The 15,117-nt window shown below is 63.1% G+C and overlaps 2 protein-coding genes across 3 annotated transcripts in view; one reads left to right on the top strand and one right to left on the bottom strand.

Moving 5' to 3' along the window:
• MEGF6 (multiple EGF like domains 6) overlaps positions 1-3,651 on the top strand; it is a 99,009-nt gene extending 95,358 nt beyond the window's left edge. Inside the window, exons 33-39 of the mRNA XM_075437289.1 lie at positions 171-299; positions 1,048-1,176; positions 1,673-1,801; positions 1,918-2,046; positions 2,564-2,695; positions 3,180-3,227; positions 3,484-3,651. Coding sequence (XP_075293404.1) covers positions 171-299; positions 1,048-1,176; positions 1,673-1,801; positions 1,918-2,046; positions 2,564-2,695; positions 3,180-3,227; positions 3,484-3,551 — 764 coding nt within the window. The 3' untranslated portion in view covers positions 3,552-3,651. The remainder of the gene's footprint in view (positions 1-170; positions 300-1,047; positions 1,177-1,672; positions 1,802-1,917; positions 2,047-2,563; positions 2,696-3,179; positions 3,228-3,483) is intronic.
• Positions 3,652-6,281: 2,630 nt separating this feature from the next.
• The window catches only part of ARHGEF16 (Rho guanine nucleotide exchange factor 16), a 350,362-nt gene continuing 341,526 nt past the window's right edge, over positions 6,282-15,117 (bottom strand). For both annotated transcript variants that reach the window (XM_075437221.1, XM_075437220.1), the window contains 11 exons: positions 14,486-14,542; positions 13,854-14,014; positions 13,041-13,193; positions 12,071-12,200; positions 11,297-11,371; positions 10,184-10,276; positions 9,790-9,944; positions 9,228-9,437; positions 8,605-8,678; positions 8,129-8,230; positions 6,282-7,611 (listed from right to left, as the gene is read on the bottom strand). In XM_075437221.1, coding sequence (XP_075293336.1) covers positions 7,472-7,611; positions 8,129-8,230; positions 8,605-8,678; positions 9,228-9,437; positions 9,790-9,944; positions 10,184-10,276; positions 11,297-11,371; positions 12,071-12,200; positions 13,041-13,193; positions 13,854-14,014; positions 14,486-14,542 — 1,350 coding nt within the window. In that variant the 3' untranslated portion in view covers positions 6,282-7,471. The remainder of the gene's footprint in view (positions 7,612-8,128; positions 8,231-8,604; positions 8,679-9,227; positions 9,438-9,789; positions 9,945-10,183; positions 10,277-11,296; positions 11,372-12,070; positions 12,201-13,040; positions 13,194-13,853; positions 14,015-14,485; positions 14,543-15,117) is intronic.

Below are 15,117 nucleotides of genomic sequence, written 5' to 3'. Positions count from 1 at the left end.
GGGTGCTGCCTGCAGGGTCGGGAGACAGCGGGCACGTCGGGCAGTGAGCTGGGAAAGGTCCGGAGTGGGAAGTGATCTCCTTGCCCTGAGACCCCTGCCTGTCCGTGGGTGCTCCTGAGCTGTGGTCTGCGTGGTCTGCGTGCCCGCTGCCACCTCGTCGTGTCCCGCAGGCTGTGAGAAGCACCGGTACGGCGTGGGCTGCCAGCAGACCTGCTCCTGCCGCAACGGCGGGCGGTGCGATGCAGCCGACGGCTCCTGCTCGTGTGCGCTGGGGTGGACGGGCACATCCTGCGAATTAGGTAAAGCTGACCCGCGCTGGCCCAGTAACTGTGGAGCTCACAGAATCACAGAATCACAGCATGTCAGGGGTCGGCAGGGACCTCTGTGGGTCACCCAGCCCAGCCCCCTGCCCAAGCAGGGTCACCCACAGCAGGCTGCACAGCACCGCGTCCAGGCGGGGCTGGAATATCTCCAGAGAAGGAGACTCCACAGCCTCCCTGGGCAGCCTGGGCCAGGGCTCCGTCACCCTCAGAGGGAAGAAGTTCTTCCTCGGGTTCAGCTGGAGCTTCCTCTGCTCCAGTTTGTGCCCGTTGCCCCTTGTCCTGTCGCTGGGCACCACTGGAAAGAGTCTGGCCCCGTCCTCCTGACCCCCACCCTGCAGATATTTAGAGGCATTTCTAAGGTCCCCTCTCAGCCTTCTCTTCTCCAGGCTGAACAAGCCCAGCTCCCTCAGCCTCTCCTTGCAGGAGAGATGCTCCAGTCCCCTCCTCATCCTCATAGCCCTCCGCTGGGCTCTCTCCAGTAGCTCCTCATCTTTCTTGAACTGGGGAGCCCAGAACTGGACACAGTGCTCCAGATGGGGCCTCCCCAGGGCAGAGCAGAGGGGAAGGAGAACCTGAGCTCGCTCAGGTTGTTTCATACTGGGTCCAGTTTCTGCTACCCCGCCGTGCCCGTTGTGCCTTACCGTGTCGCAGCACCTCAAGGGTGCAGGACCAGGGCCGGCTCTCCGGCCGCGGAGCAGCTCTGCCCGCTGCGTTTCGCCCGCAGAATGCCCGCCGGGAAGGTACGGAGCCGACTGCCAGCTCCGCTGCGCCTGCCTGCACAACGCCAGCTGCGACCCGGCGACGGGAGCCTGCCGCTGCGCCGCCGGCCGCTACGGGCCCCGCTGCGAGCACAGTGAGTGGCGGCCGCCCAGCACCCTCGGCTTCGCGAGGAGGAGGGCGGGGGGGGGGGGTATTTTCCGAAGCTCCTCCAGCGAGCATGGCCGTAGGACAGAGGTGTGACCCCGCTGCAGCCGCACATGCGTGCGCCGACGGGCTCGTCCTTGCTTACTGGTGCTCACTGGAACCCTTCCCGGGCAGCAGAAGCAGTCACGGAGAAGGTGATGTCTGTTTTTTTGTGTGGGGACCGCTGGAGGCAGAGGTGCCATTCGCAGGCATGCGTGTCATGGCCACGCAGCTGGGTGCCGGCTGACCGAGCCATCGCGCCGGCGCTGACCCGCTGCGCTGCGCAGCCCAGGCTCGCTGCCGGAACCCGGCTGCGAAAAACCGCCTGTTCGGGCGCGTCTCGGCGAGGAAGGCTCGTTGCTTCTCTCTGCTGGGCTGAGGGAGGCTTCGCTGCAGATGCTGCCTGAGTTCAACCCGCCCGTGCTCCAATGAGCTCTCCATCCCAGGCTGTCCCGCCGGCTTCCACGGAGCCGGCTGCCGGGAGCGCTGCGACTGCGAGCACGGAGCAGGCTGCGACCCAGCCACCGGCCGCTGCCGCTGCCCGGCCGGGCTCCGCGGCGAGCGCTGCCAGACAGGTACCCCGTCCTCCTCCCAGACGGGCACCCCGTCCTCCTCCGGCTCCCCGAGAAGCAGGAGGGAGCCCGAGGCACAGTCTCGCAGCTCGTGTGCTGCATCTCACCTCCCAAAACAGGCTGCAAGGAAGGGACGTACGGCGAGGGATGCCAGCAGCTCTGCGACTGCGCTGGCGACGCGCCCTGCGACCCAGCCACGGGGCACTGCCTGTGTCCCCCGGGGAAGACCGGCCTCAAGTGCGGCTCGGGTGAGCTGAGCCACAGCTCGGGGGGGTGAGAGAGGGCACTGTGCAAGAGAGCATCGACAGCAGGCTAGAGGCCAAGTCCTGAAATGGATGCAAAACCCCTCTTCTTGGCGCTGGATTTGCATGGATGGGGGCTTTTTTTGTGTGTGTGTGTGTCCCCTCAAAGAGTAAGAGGACATCTCAATGATGCTGTGATTCTATAACAGTGGTAGTCACCTCCCCAGCCTCTATTTATAGTCAGCTCCGAATGCAGATGTGCCCCCAGCCTCCAGTGCCCTCGTGTTTAGATCCCCAGGGTCACAAGGCTGAGGCTCACACGGAGAAGGAGCACGCCCTTGGCCTTGGGACGCTCTGATGTCCCGAATCCCCGGCGCTCGAGAGCAGGCTGGGGCCGGGGGGCGGCGAGGCAGAAGGCTCTCTGCCTCACCTCGCCCTCAGCCTCCCCTGCAAGCCCTGCCTGTCGCGCCGCGGGAAATGCCGGAGCGTTTCGGAGCCTAAGAGCCTCTCTGCCCCTCCCCAGACTGCCGGCCGACCGAGTACGGCCCGGGCTGCAGCCTGCCCTGCCAGTGCGTCCCCGGCAGCTCCTACTGCAACGCTCGGAACGGCCAGTGCCTCTGCCTGCACGGGCACATGGGACCGACCTGCCGGGAAGGTAACGCAGTGCCACGGGGAGCACCGCGGGCTGCACGTGACGGCGGTCCCGATGCAAAGGCAGCCGCTGCGGGGGGATGCTGGGGTGCCCGTGCTGGACCGATGCTCGTGTCCTGGTGGGTTGGTTTCGGTAGCGGTGCTGTCAGCTGAAACCAGTGACATGGCGGAGCACCTGCCCCTTCCCATGGCCCACGCTTGGTGTGATTTGTTCACCGTCACCCCAGCCGCGAGGGAAAACGCGGGCTGCGTGCTGACAGTGCTGTGAAAACAACGCTGCTCAGCAGTCGGACCCCAAATGCGCCCGTGGTAAAGCCAGGGCACAAAGCCCACTCTTTTCTGGGCACACTGGAACAAAATGATCCCGGGCACAGACCGTGATGGAAGAAACGCACCCCGTATGCCTGCCCGAGGCATGGCTGAGCCTGTTGGCTCCCCGCGGGCGCTGCTGCGGGACGCTGGCAGGACGGGTCCGCCTTGCTTTGCAGGTGCTGCGCCTCGTCTGCCGCCGGCCGAGCATCCCTCCGCGGGCCCAGGTCAGTGACAGACCCCCGTGAGCAGCCCACCGCACGCCGCCGCTGCCGGCACCCGCCGGAAAATGCAGCTCCGACGTGGAGCGACAGAGCCCGGCTGCGGGCGCAGAGCGGGGCCAGCGCGGCCGGCTCGTGCCGTGCCCTGGCCGGAGGGCAGCGGGCGGTGCGGCGGGTCACCCTGGCTGTGGCATCTCCCCTCCCGTGCCATGGGCTGTCGGCACCCGCTGCGAGCACTGACCCGTCCCGGCTTCCCTTGCAGCTGCGCAGACCCCGGTGCCCACTGCGTCACCATGGCCCCGGGCCGGGCGCCAGCCAGCCGAGCACTAGGTCCTGCGGCCACCGGCAGCCGTGTGACCAAGCAGCCACCCGAAGATGCCAACGACCCATTGAATGGACTTGTTTAGGAGCCACACGAGCGGTTATCGTCGCCTGCGCTGCTGCTTTTGGAGGTGTCTGAGCAAGGCTGAAGCGCCGAGTGTAACCGGTTCACCACGATGGCACGGGCTGGCCTCGGGGCATGCCACAAGGACACGCACGCCGACACCAGTCCATGCCACGAGGACACACACACCAACACCAGTCCATGCCATGAGGACACAGGCAAACACCGGCACATGACACAAGGGCATGCACGCCGACACCGGTGCACAGCATGAGGACATGAATGCCGACACTCGTGCACATCATGAGGACGTGCACACCGACACCGGTCCATGCCACGAGGACACATACGCTGACACCGGTCCGTGCCACGAGGGCACGCACGCCAGCACCGGTGCACACCACGAGGACACGCACACCGACACCGGCACACGCCTCGGCCAGACAGCAGAAGGAACAGTTCGGGAGCGATCGCTTCTGGGCAGCGGACAGCGGACTTGATAGCTCGTGGCAAACTGCTGGCCTTCATCTTTTGGGTGCTGGGCTTGGGGAGGGGGCTGACGTGGTTCAAAACAGGTATTTATGCAACAATATTCATGGGGAGCTGAACAACAGGGTTGTCAGAACTGAGAGCCGAACGTGCCTGACTCTCCTGAGTTCTCCTCCTGTAGAAGTACCGCCGCACTTGAATTTTTTTTTTTTTCCAATTTGAATTTGCAATGGTCTTTTACTGCAAATTATCATTTGGCGTGGGGGCAAGGCGCTGGGCTCTAGCACTTAGCACTCCGGCTCCGCAGCGCCGTGCCCGCAGCCCGACCTCCTCCGTCAGCACGAGCCCAGTGCCCCCAGTTGGCACGTGCAGCGCGGCCGTGCCTTCCTCGCGGACGGCCCGTCTGCCCTTCGCCAGCTTCGCAGGGGTCAGGAGCCGGCGTTGCACACCAGGAGGGTGTCAGCCCACTTGAGCTGCCCACCTCGTTTGCTCCACTGAAAAATAAGCCTAAATTAAGTGTAATAATCAAAGATGCTGTGTGGATAAGCTCAAAGCTCTTGCATGGTCAGGTAAATCCCAATCCCCATTTAAGCGTTCTCGCCCCAGCCCTGGACCCTGCGTTATTTTCCCACCCCAGCTGAGCCCAGGAGCTGGGAAGGGGACGGAGGAAGAGCCCGGAGGCTGCACAGCCTCAGCCGGCGCCCGGCTCGGCAGCGAGCGCGGACCCCTGGCTGCCACCCGCCGCAGCGGGGACCGCCGTGCCCCAGCCCGGGCTCCGGGGCCAACCGCCTGCCCCAGCCCCGACACGTGTGTGCACAGAGCTCTGGGGTCGGCGGAGCGCGAGGGCTGGCGAGGTCAGCAGGCAGCAGCTCAGTGAAGTAACGGGGCGGCCCCGGCCCCCCCAGGTGCCTCTGCCACCGCCGCCCAGCCCTGCCCAGGCGCTTGGCCGTTAAATTATTCCCACGGGGGCCAACTGAAAATAATAAAAGAATTGTTTCTTTTCCTGATGGAATTTATTTTAATCTGTATATAACTTGTAATTTTTTGCTCATTCTTTTCTTATTTTATTTCTTCCTTAACAGTATTTTTTGCATTAGGTATCATTATTGTGAAGAAATAATGTTAATATAAGTCTGTAGTGAAGGACCAAAACGGTGTAATTGAGGGTGTCTGTGGGGGTAGGAAGATGTTGTCCGTGTGCCAAGCGACCCCGATCAGTCCTGCTGGCCCTGCTGCCGACTCCCCAGACAACCCGACGTTCTGTTCCCTTTGCCTTTCAGCGACCCTTGCGTCGGACGCAGGTTTCCATCTCTTTCCTCGGCCGGCTGGGAAGCGAGCGCAGCCTCCCCCGGAACGCGAGCAGCCCCTGCCCGCGGGGCCAGCCGGGCTCCGCAGGGCGAGCACGGAGCCGGCCAAAGACCCGGGAGCCGGCGAGCGATGCCACCGCGCCGCGTGTCCCCCCGCAGCCCCTGCCGCCCGCCAGCACCGAGGTGCAGAGGAGCCCTTGGCCCCCCTGGCCCTGCTCCGGGGGAGCGCAGAAACCCAGCCCAGCCCCTAGCACGGGGACCATCGGTCCTGTCCCGTCCCAGCAGCGAAGCCGGAGCTGCAGCTCGGCCCCTGCTTGCACCGAGCCACACGGCTGAGCATGGGAGCGCAGCAGCTATATTTTTTTATATCATGTTTTTTGTTGCTGTTTGTATTTCTCAATACAGTTTGTCTGCTTCCTCTATTCACGTAGCTAGTGCCTCTCTTTTTAGATCCCATCTCCTCTAATTTAGCACCAATGAGAAATCCTCGTTCTTCCACAGTTTAGAGAAATAAACGGAAAGCCTCACCGAATTTCCGTCTGCCTGGCGTCTCTCAGTCCATTGCACGTGAAACGCGCCGTGCCTGACCGGGGGTCTGCAGCCCGCTCTCCCCACGGAGGTGTCCCGGGGTGCGCGGTGTCGACAACAAGCAGAGGCCAGCTCGTGCTGCCAGCCAAAGGAAGCTTTCGCTTTAGAGCTTTCTCTTTCTCTTTAGAGCTCGGAGTGGGGAGCCCTGGCTCCTTGGCGCTGACCTGGCACGGAGCGGTCGTGCTCAGGGACGCCGTCACCGTAAACCCGGGGCCCCACCGGTGCTGCTGACGCTGTGCGCCGTTCCCTTTCGGGCAAGGACAGGCGTTTCATGGGGAGCCATGAATTTATTGTGAACCCAATTCATCCTTTAACAGGTTAATCCAAACAGAAGCATCGCAACGCTGTCGACCCAAAGCCAGGCAGCGCGTGGAGCTGCCTCACCCCGAAATCGTGGCTGCCGTTTCCCCTCCACGAGGTGCGACCGGCTGAGCATCGCTGAGCGTCGCTGAGCACCGCAGAGCGGCCGAGAGCCGCCCGGCCCCGTCTCCTTCCCCCCACCCCAAGGCCCTGCGGCATGGAACACCCCACTCCTGAAAATCCCAGATGCGAACTGCTCAGCTATGACAGAAGAATCACACTGCCTCGGCCCTCTTCGTTAATCACTTGTTGGTGCTAATTCTGGGGGAGAAGGGGACAAGAGGGGACCGCTCTGCCTCGGGAAGGCCCAGCTGGACCCTGCGTGCCTGCGTCCCGCTCCAGGGGACGGAACCCCCACCTCCTGCCCATGGTGGGTGGTGGTGCGGGCAGCCGGGCGCCGCAGCACGGCTCGTCCGGCAGCACCTGCCAACCGCTTCCCATTTCACAGCCACTTCTGGCCCTGGAGCAGACTCCGTGGGAACAACGCCGACCGCACCAGCCCCCGGCACCGGCTGCTTTGGGCAGCGACCGGGAGGTGGTGGGCACCACCTCGCCCTGTGGCGGTCACAGCTGTGTTCAGAAGAACCAAGAATAATCATGGGGGGAGGAAAAAAATGAAAAAAAAAAAAAAGAGGAGGGGAAAATTGGGCCAAGAGATAAGCCTAGCACATTGATTTAAGCTGTTAGAAGTTCTCCATTCCGGTACGCTCTCCCTACGCCCCGGTCTGCCTACGCCAGGCGTGCGGCCGCTGCCAGCGGGCACCGGCCCAGACGTCAGCACGGAGAGAGATGGCAGCACCAGGCGCTTCACGGAGCCCAGAACGCAGCCGTGGCCTTTTCAGCTCGAGCCAACACCCCGGCTGCCTCCCAAAGCGTGTTCCGGGTCATTCATATCGGTGCTGGCCCGGAGCGCTCGGACGTCTCACGTCAATTGGCTGCTGTCACGGCCACTGCAACGACCGGCCCTGAACGATAAGACCTGCCGCCTGCGACTGCTCAAGACAAAGGAAACTCTAAGAAGAGAGCACCTCCTGCTCCCTCCTCCCTGTGGGCTCAGTCCGCAGAGGCTTGAAGACCCCTGCAATAAGTCCCGACGGAGGCGTCTGTCCTTGGCCGTGAGCTTACACGTCGGTCTCGATGCGCAGCCGCTCCATCCGGCGGACGTTGCACTCCACGGCCGTGCGGCTGGTGATCTGCCGAGCGCAGGCCTGGGGAAACCAGCCCCGCTCGCCGTCCCTGAGCCTCTCACCCCAGCACCAGCCTAGGAGGAGAACAGAGCTGGTCACAGAGCCTCTCACCCCAGCACCAGCCTAGGAGGAGAACAGAGCTGGTCACAGAGCCTCTCACCCCAGCACCAGCCTAGGAGGAGAACAGAGCTGGTCACAGAGCAAGGGGCCAGGGCCACGGCTCCCGGGGATGCGCGTGGAGGGAGAGGGCTGCACCAGCCGGGGACAGCGGGGAAGGCTTCGCAGGGGAGGAGGTTTCTGATTTACTGGGGCTGATTTCTCTCCCATGTGAGGTCTCCAAAGCCGGCTGCGCACAGGAGTCACTGGTGAGTAAGGCAGCGGCCGCCCATGGCAGTGCCACCTCCATCACCCTGCTGTCACAGCACCAGCCAGCGACACGGACCCCACCAGCAGCCAGGGCTTCCTGGAAGCCTCTGAAAACTGCTGATGTCCCAGTTCACTGGGATCACTGGAGCTTTCCACCCCCCCACCACCGCTGCTCTGCCCCAGGTCAGCCTTCCCCGCCGCAGCTCCCCGCTCGCCGGCACTCACCGTCCTCCCCGCCCAGCACCAGGACCACGTCCGCCTGCTGCAGGGAGAGCTCGTCCGCCTGCTTGGCCAGGTACGTGCGGATCATCTCCACTTGGCTCAGCTCTGCAGAGGACAGCGGGGGCTGAGTGAGACCCCGGCACCCCTCGCTGCCCACCCCGCCGGGCTCCGCAGCCCTGCCCCGCGCCCCTCCTGCCCCCCATCCCCGCGGCACACCGGGAGGGGAGGCCAGACCTCTCCTTCCCAACAGCCCGAGGCACTCCACTGTGCCTCCCAGGAAATGTATTTAAGGTTTATTGTGACTGCCAACTTAATTGGAGGCAACTCCTAACAAGCAAGGCGCGGTGCCCGGAGCTCTCCTCTCCCTCCACACCCGTCCTCAGCTCCTTCTCCAGCAGGAGCCGGTGGGAAGCGGGTGAAAACCTGCGCCTGCAAACGCTCAGGCTCCAGCACGGCCGCCAGTCCCCGCGTGCCGGTACCTCCTCTAGGAGTGGCGTCCGGCTGCTCCTTGTCTCGGTGCATCAGCGCAGTCATCCACCGGGCCCGGTCGCTCCTGGCAGAGGGAAAGCCCCGCGTTACGGAGAAAGCCTTAGGGACAGCGTCTGTGCTGCTGGCGGTAGCTGGGAAAAAGGCTGGATAAAGGATTTCCAGGGGTCAGGCTGGACAAGCGTCTGATCAGAGCGTTCCGCGCAAAGACACGTCCCAGGCAGCGCACATCACCCAGCCGCTTCGCTGAGTTTTACACGGGAGCTACGCTGGAAATCGGAAAGAGCGGAGGAAACGGCAAAGGGGCCGCTGGTGGTGGGCATCACCTCGCCCTGTGGCGCTCACAGCTGTGTTCAGAAGAGCCAAGAATAATCATGGCGGGGGGGGGGGGGAATGAAAAAAATAGAGGAGGGGAAAATTGGGCCAAGAAATAAGCCTAGCACATTGATTGAAGTTGTTAAAAGTTCTCCATTCCGGTACGCATGGAACGACTGCGCAGGTCGCCCTTTCTGGGAGGAGGAGCGGGGAGGGGAAGGGCGCTTCGCCTCAGCGGGAGGCACCGGTTCATCCCCCAAGCGAGAGCCAGCACCCTGCCAGATCCCACCGGGCCACTCACAGCGTCTCCGCCGAGAGCACGACCTCCTCGCGCCGGCCCTCGCTGTCCTTCTCCATCGCCACCCGCAGCAGGTGCCCGTTGGCCGCGCCGCGGGCCGTGCCGCCGCTCCCGGCCTTGCCGGGAGGAGGGGAAGGTGGGTCCGCGCTCTCGATCTTCTCCACCGTGATCTGGTCCAGCGCGGCGTAGTTCACGACGGCGTAGCTCTCCTCGCTGCGGCAAAGACGGGGTCGGCACCTCAGCCCCGCGCAGCCGAGAGGGGACCGAGCTGCCTCCCGGCACAGAGCTCAGCGGGCAGCACCAGGGTGACCGGCACAGTGAGGACACGAGGTGATGATGCCCAGGGGTGGGACACGGCTCTGCAGACTTCCTGGCCACCCACAATCAGCCAAGGGCTGCGGAGCTGGGCGCTAGGAAGGGCCACGTCAACGCAGCTCAAAGCAGGGAAATCTCGAGAATTTCTTAGGCTTGGGAAATTAAGATTTTAACCCCCCTGGAGGGAAAGGAAGGGGCGTTAAAGCCTTGATGTTATGTAGGGAAAGGAAGCGCTCCCCCGCAGCCTTACCTCTTCTTCTTGGTGATGATGAGGACGTCGTTGAACAAGAAGAGGTGGCAGAGCCTGCCGGCGCCTCGGCGGAAGATGCCGGCCTCCTCCGACGGCAGCAGGTACAGCTCGCCCCGCTTCAGCAGCCAGCGGGAGGCAGAGATCAGCGGCAGAGGCTGGAAAGGATCCGCAGAACGGCCGGCTTACTGCCCGTCTCACGAGTGGTGGGAAGAACCCACCCGAGAAGACGTCTTGGGACTCGGAGTGGACCCTGGGGTCAGTCGGGATGGACACATCACGCACATTTAGCGCGTGATGTGTCCATCCCGACTGACCCCAGGGTCTGGGTCTCCTCAACAGCACGTCCCCAGAAGATTTTCTTTTTTCCCCCCACCCTGCTTCCACAAGTCCTCACCTTCTTCTTCCCGAATTCCAGCTGCTTCTGCAGGGTGTACATCTGCTCGGTCCTCTCCATAGCGCGAGCTCCCTCGTTGCATTTCTTCACCAGCTGCAGACAGAAAAACCACCAGAAGGGAAGCGGAGAGCGGCGAGAGGCTGAGCCCATCCATCCCTCGCATCAGCAAGAGCGCGGCCGGCGCGGGCTCTGCCCACGCTCCTGCACTGGAGAAAGAGCTGAGTCCTCGCAGAGGGTTCAACCGGGTTTGGGACCGGCAGCTGGAGGTTCTCCTGCCAGCAGAGAGCTCCAGGAGGGAGACAGCACCTTGCCTCTGCCTGGAGAGGGACCAAAGCAAAACCTCACCGAAACCGAGCTTCACCGAGGAGGAAGAAGAGGACTCGAAGAGGAAGAAATAACCACCTGAGGAGAGGAGGTGAAGACAGGAGGACGGGCGATCAAACAGTCACTGGGGAGGTCAGAGATGGGGGGCCAGCGTGGCCCAGCCGGGGGGGTCACGCAACCGTTCCCCCCGCCGGACAGCCGGCGAGCGGCAGGAGCCCACGGCCAGGAGCCGGGCTTCAGGGGGACGAAAGGAAGAGCCGCCACCAGCGATCCGGTGGCCGTAACCTCCGTGGCATGTTGCCTTGTGGGAATGACCACCAGGTGGGAAAGCAGGTGGAGGTGAGACACGGGAGCATGAACAGCGCACGGCCAAGTGCCACCGTGCCCGCCGTTCCCTCGCTCCTCTGCACCTGGCCCTTTGCTTCCCTCACTGCTCTTCGCCTGAATCTCCAAAACCCGCGGCGATTAGGTGTCGAAGGCCACTGTCACCTCGAGGGAGGTTCTGAGGAGGGAGAGCACTAACGGAGAAGACAACGCTGAAGGGAAGGACAGAAGATGGGCCAAAGAGGCAAGAAGAAAAGATGACAAGAAAAAGGAAAAAAAACAAGATCAGGTGAAAAAGGCGAGGAAGGGAGAAGACGCGTACATCCAACAGCTGCCTGGAGCAGAGGAACCTCAAGTGAGGCGTAGGGAGGAGAAACAAGAGGGCAGAAGGGCAGGCTCGGGGCCGGGGCGACGGACCGGTGCGCTGGAAGGACGAGAGGCGCAGGGCTGCCAGCCGGGCCTCACCTTGCTGACGGCTTTCAGGGCTCTGGTGGCAGCTCCATACGCCGCAGTGCACGCTTTTGTTTTTTGACAGATAGTCTAGAATTTCAAGATAGGACACTTCAGTGATATCACAAGACAGAAAACCGCGCACCGGCCCCGGGACTCCAGGACGGGAGACGCGCTCGAGCCGCTCCCGACGGCCAGCCCAGCAGCGGGACAGCGTTCAGCGCCAGGTTTAACGAGCTCGTAGCTGAGAACCTGGTCTCTGCTGGGGCTTCCACATCAGCAGGTGCCTGAGCATCCCTGCCAGCCCACGCAGCGGGCAGCCCCCGGCCCGCGCTCCCGCAGCTAGTCACAGACCGGGAGCAGTCACCAGGAGCCCCGCGTCCAGTGGCTTGGCTGGTGGAGCAGCTGGGTCCAGAAGCCACGGGTTTCGAGGAAGCTTGGTGCAAGACCTGCTTTCCCTTCCCGGGCCACCTGACCACCGATGAACCAGGACGCCCGTGCCACCCCACCCTGGGCATGGAGACACGGCACGGGGCGCAGGAGAAGCGCAGGTCGCTCAGGTGGACGGCGCCGAGACGCGAAGCCGGATTCATGCAGCTTGAAGCTGCACATCTGGCACCCACAAGAAGCTCTGGAGCTAAATCCCGAGTTCAGGCTCGGGCATCCCGGCCTCGGCTCCCGCAGGGAGGGAAGTCCAAGCAGAAGGCTGGCCCGGGCTCAGCACACCGAAGTAGGACGTAACCCCGTCACCTCCCTGGAGGTGCCAAGCAATGCCACCCCGTGACTTACATCTAGCAGCAGAGGAAGCCGTGTTACTCTCTGCATGGGGAGGATGAGAAATGAAATCATTGGCAGGCCTCCACATTCCGGTTTCCTTTCAATTTGTTTCAAGGTCTCTTTAAATGAGGAGTTTGTGTTTCTGGAACGGGACAAGAAAGCTGCATGAGCTCCGTTCTTCAGTCCTCAGCATTCTCCAGCGCTTCCCGTGCACGAGAAACGCAGCGACGGCACTGCCCTGGTGCTCAGCGGCAGTCTGCCGAGCTCAGAGCACGGAAAGCGGGCGGATCCATTAGCAGGAGATGGACAATCCCCTAGAGATGCTGAGGCCACCAACAGGCAGGTAAAGCCACAGATGTACCAGCAGCGGACACAAACTTGACCTGCACCACCAGCGCGGTCCGAACAGCCTCCGTAGGTGTCCCCACCACACCCCGTACGTGTCGCTGACCTTGGCAAGACCCATCTGGCTGCAGCACGTGGCACCAGTACCCCCACCTACCCCCGTCCTTCACCCTTCCCGCAGCACAACACGGAGCACGTCCTAACATTTCCAAGAGGCAATGGACCCAGGTTGCACCAGGGGAGGTTCAGATTGGATATTAGAAAAAACATCGTTACTGAAAGAGTGGTCAGGCCTTGGACCAGGCTGCCCAGGGCGGTGGGGGAGTCCCCATCCCTGGAGGGGTTCAGAAACCATGTGAACGTGGCACCTGGGGACATGGTTTAGCAGGCATGGTGGGGTTGGGTTCACAGTTGGACTTGATGATCTTAGAGGTCTTTTCCAACCTATGATTCTAACCATCCCCCACAGACACACCGAGGTCTGGAAGCTGCAGTCTGCTCCGGAAGGAGACAGCTGTCCTTTGGGAACAGGACACGAGCCCAGGGTGCGGGACCCACGCCAGCAGCCGGCCAGCAGCCCCGAAGCCCGGGGACCCCTCGCAGGCACCTCCCCGGCTGAGTGCCCGGCAGGACTCACAGCAGCTTCTGAAGTGTCCTCTGCTGGTAGACCTCGTTGGAGCAGTAGCTGACGTAGGGGTTGAAGTGCTTCGAGGCGTGCTCTTCCACGATGTCACTGATGTCGGGAATGACGAGGTTTTCCTGGTGTCGCTTCTCCAGGTCTTCAAAGAAGCTAAGGAGAGAATTTCAAGTACCTTCACTACAGGACGAAGCGAACAGCCAGATGTTTAACAGTGTTCCCACTGCAATTTTTCCCCGGTTTTCCCAGCGGAGCCAAAGCCCTGGAGCCCTTCTGCCCAGCAACGTCCACACGTACGCCGGCTCTTGGAAGGGGCAGCTTCAGGTTCGGCACCGGAGCGAACCCCTGCCCGCGCTTCGGAGCAAGCAGCCGCCCGGTGCCGCGCCGTCGGCCGTGCCACAGCCAGGCTGGAGCCCGGCGGCTGAGCTCTGCCGGCTCCATCTGCCCCTCGCACCAGCCCCGAGGCATCACCTTCACGGCAGCACCAGGACACCCGAGCAGGGGTTCCCAGGCAGACAGGAGCATCCCAGGCGCGGGGACCGGGGCTCAGCCAGCTTTGGGTGCCCGATGGCAGCCACACGACTGAGCACCACCACCATAACCCATTAAAAAACTGGGTGTCTGGGCGACAGACCCTTCAGCTAGACGATCTCGGGCACATAACAGCAGAGAGCGACAGCAGGGGAGCGTGCCGCGGCACGAGGCGCTGGGGAGATGGGCGATAGACGGGACATCTCGGTACCTTCCACAACCCCAAATGAGCAGAGCTCCAGAGCCCCTCCCCGGGGCCTGCCCGGTCCCAGCCCCGCTTGCCTCGTGCTGGCGGCCAGGACGTCGCTGATGTTGGAGAAGAGGTGGTGATGCTCGGTCTGGGTCATGGTGCCCCTCAGCTCCCCCGACCTCATGAAGTGGCTGACCAGGACGCCCAGGCTGTGCAGGTACGAGTACTCAGAGGTGATGATCTCAAACATTGCCTGAAAGAAGCAGGGCGGTGAAGATGCAGCGACACAAACTGGATTATTCCTGACCAAACAAGGCCGTGGATTAGAACCTGCTGTATCTCCCTGGCATGTGGCTGGCACGCAGCCCCTGGAAACGGCTTTTCCCCAACAGCAGGGCAGCCCCTCACCCGATGCGCTGCCTGGCCTACATCAGTGATGTCAGCAGGTTTGAGGACTTTCGTTAGTAAGCCACAGCCCTACGAAGCTTTGGCTATTTCCCATCAGCGTCCGAAGGAGCTGCCTGCTCCCCTGCCAGGAGACGTGGGTGAGCCCTCCCTACGCTGCCCAGTCCCAGAGCTGCTGGGAACCCCCAGCAGCACCACAGACCCCGCACGCAGGAGCTGAGCCCAGCCCTGCTCCCAGCCGACCCCTGTGCGAGAGGGCTCGGACACCCACGCCTGTCCCACCGCCCTCTGCGCCGGGGCCCACCGAGGCTCTGCTCACCTCCTGCCGCCTGCGCTCCTCGGGCGAGATGCTTTGCAGGACGCCGGCTTCCAGCACCTGCGGGCAGACGCCGGGGTCAGCGGAGCTGGGCAGCCCAGCCATGGGCTTTGCGAGACCTCCAGTGCGGCCAGGGCTCGGCCCCGCAGCCGGAGGTGATTCTCCCCTGAAGAAGAAAGCAAGCCCAGGCGCCAGGAGCACCCGCCTGCTCCTCTCCCAAGCACCACGGCAGCAGCACTGCCGGCATCCCGACGAGCCTGGGCAGGAACCTGCGTGTCCCAGCCGGCACCGACAGCCCCACAATGTCCCACTGCAAAGACGAACGCTGCGGAATCACCTGCTCAGTTTGCTCAGGGAGATCACCAAATCCCAGCATGGCAGGGGCTGGCAGGGCCCTCTGTGGGTCACCCAGCCCAGCCCCCTACCCAAGCAGGGTCACCCAGAGCCGGCTGCACAGCACCGCGTCCAGGCGGGGCTGGAATATCTCCAGAGAAGGAGACTCCACAGCCTCGCTGGGCAGCCTGGGCCAGGGCTCCGGCACCCTCAGAGGGAAGAAGTTCTTCCTCGGGTTCAGCTGGAGCTTCCTCTGCTTCAGTTTGTGCCCGTTGCCCCTTGTCCTGTCGCTGGGCACCACT

Source organism: Opisthocomus hoazin, chromosome 16 (genome assembly GCF_030867145.1).
Source record: "Opisthocomus hoazin isolate bOpiHoa1 chromosome 16, bOpiHoa1.hap1, whole genome shotgun sequence".
In the NCBI taxonomy this organism is placed as follows: domain Eukaryota; kingdom Metazoa; phylum Chordata; class Aves; order Opisthocomiformes; family Opisthocomidae; genus Opisthocomus; species Opisthocomus hoazin.
Note: the sequence above shows the minus strand (reverse complement) of the source record. Positions and strands in the feature narration are given on the sequence as shown.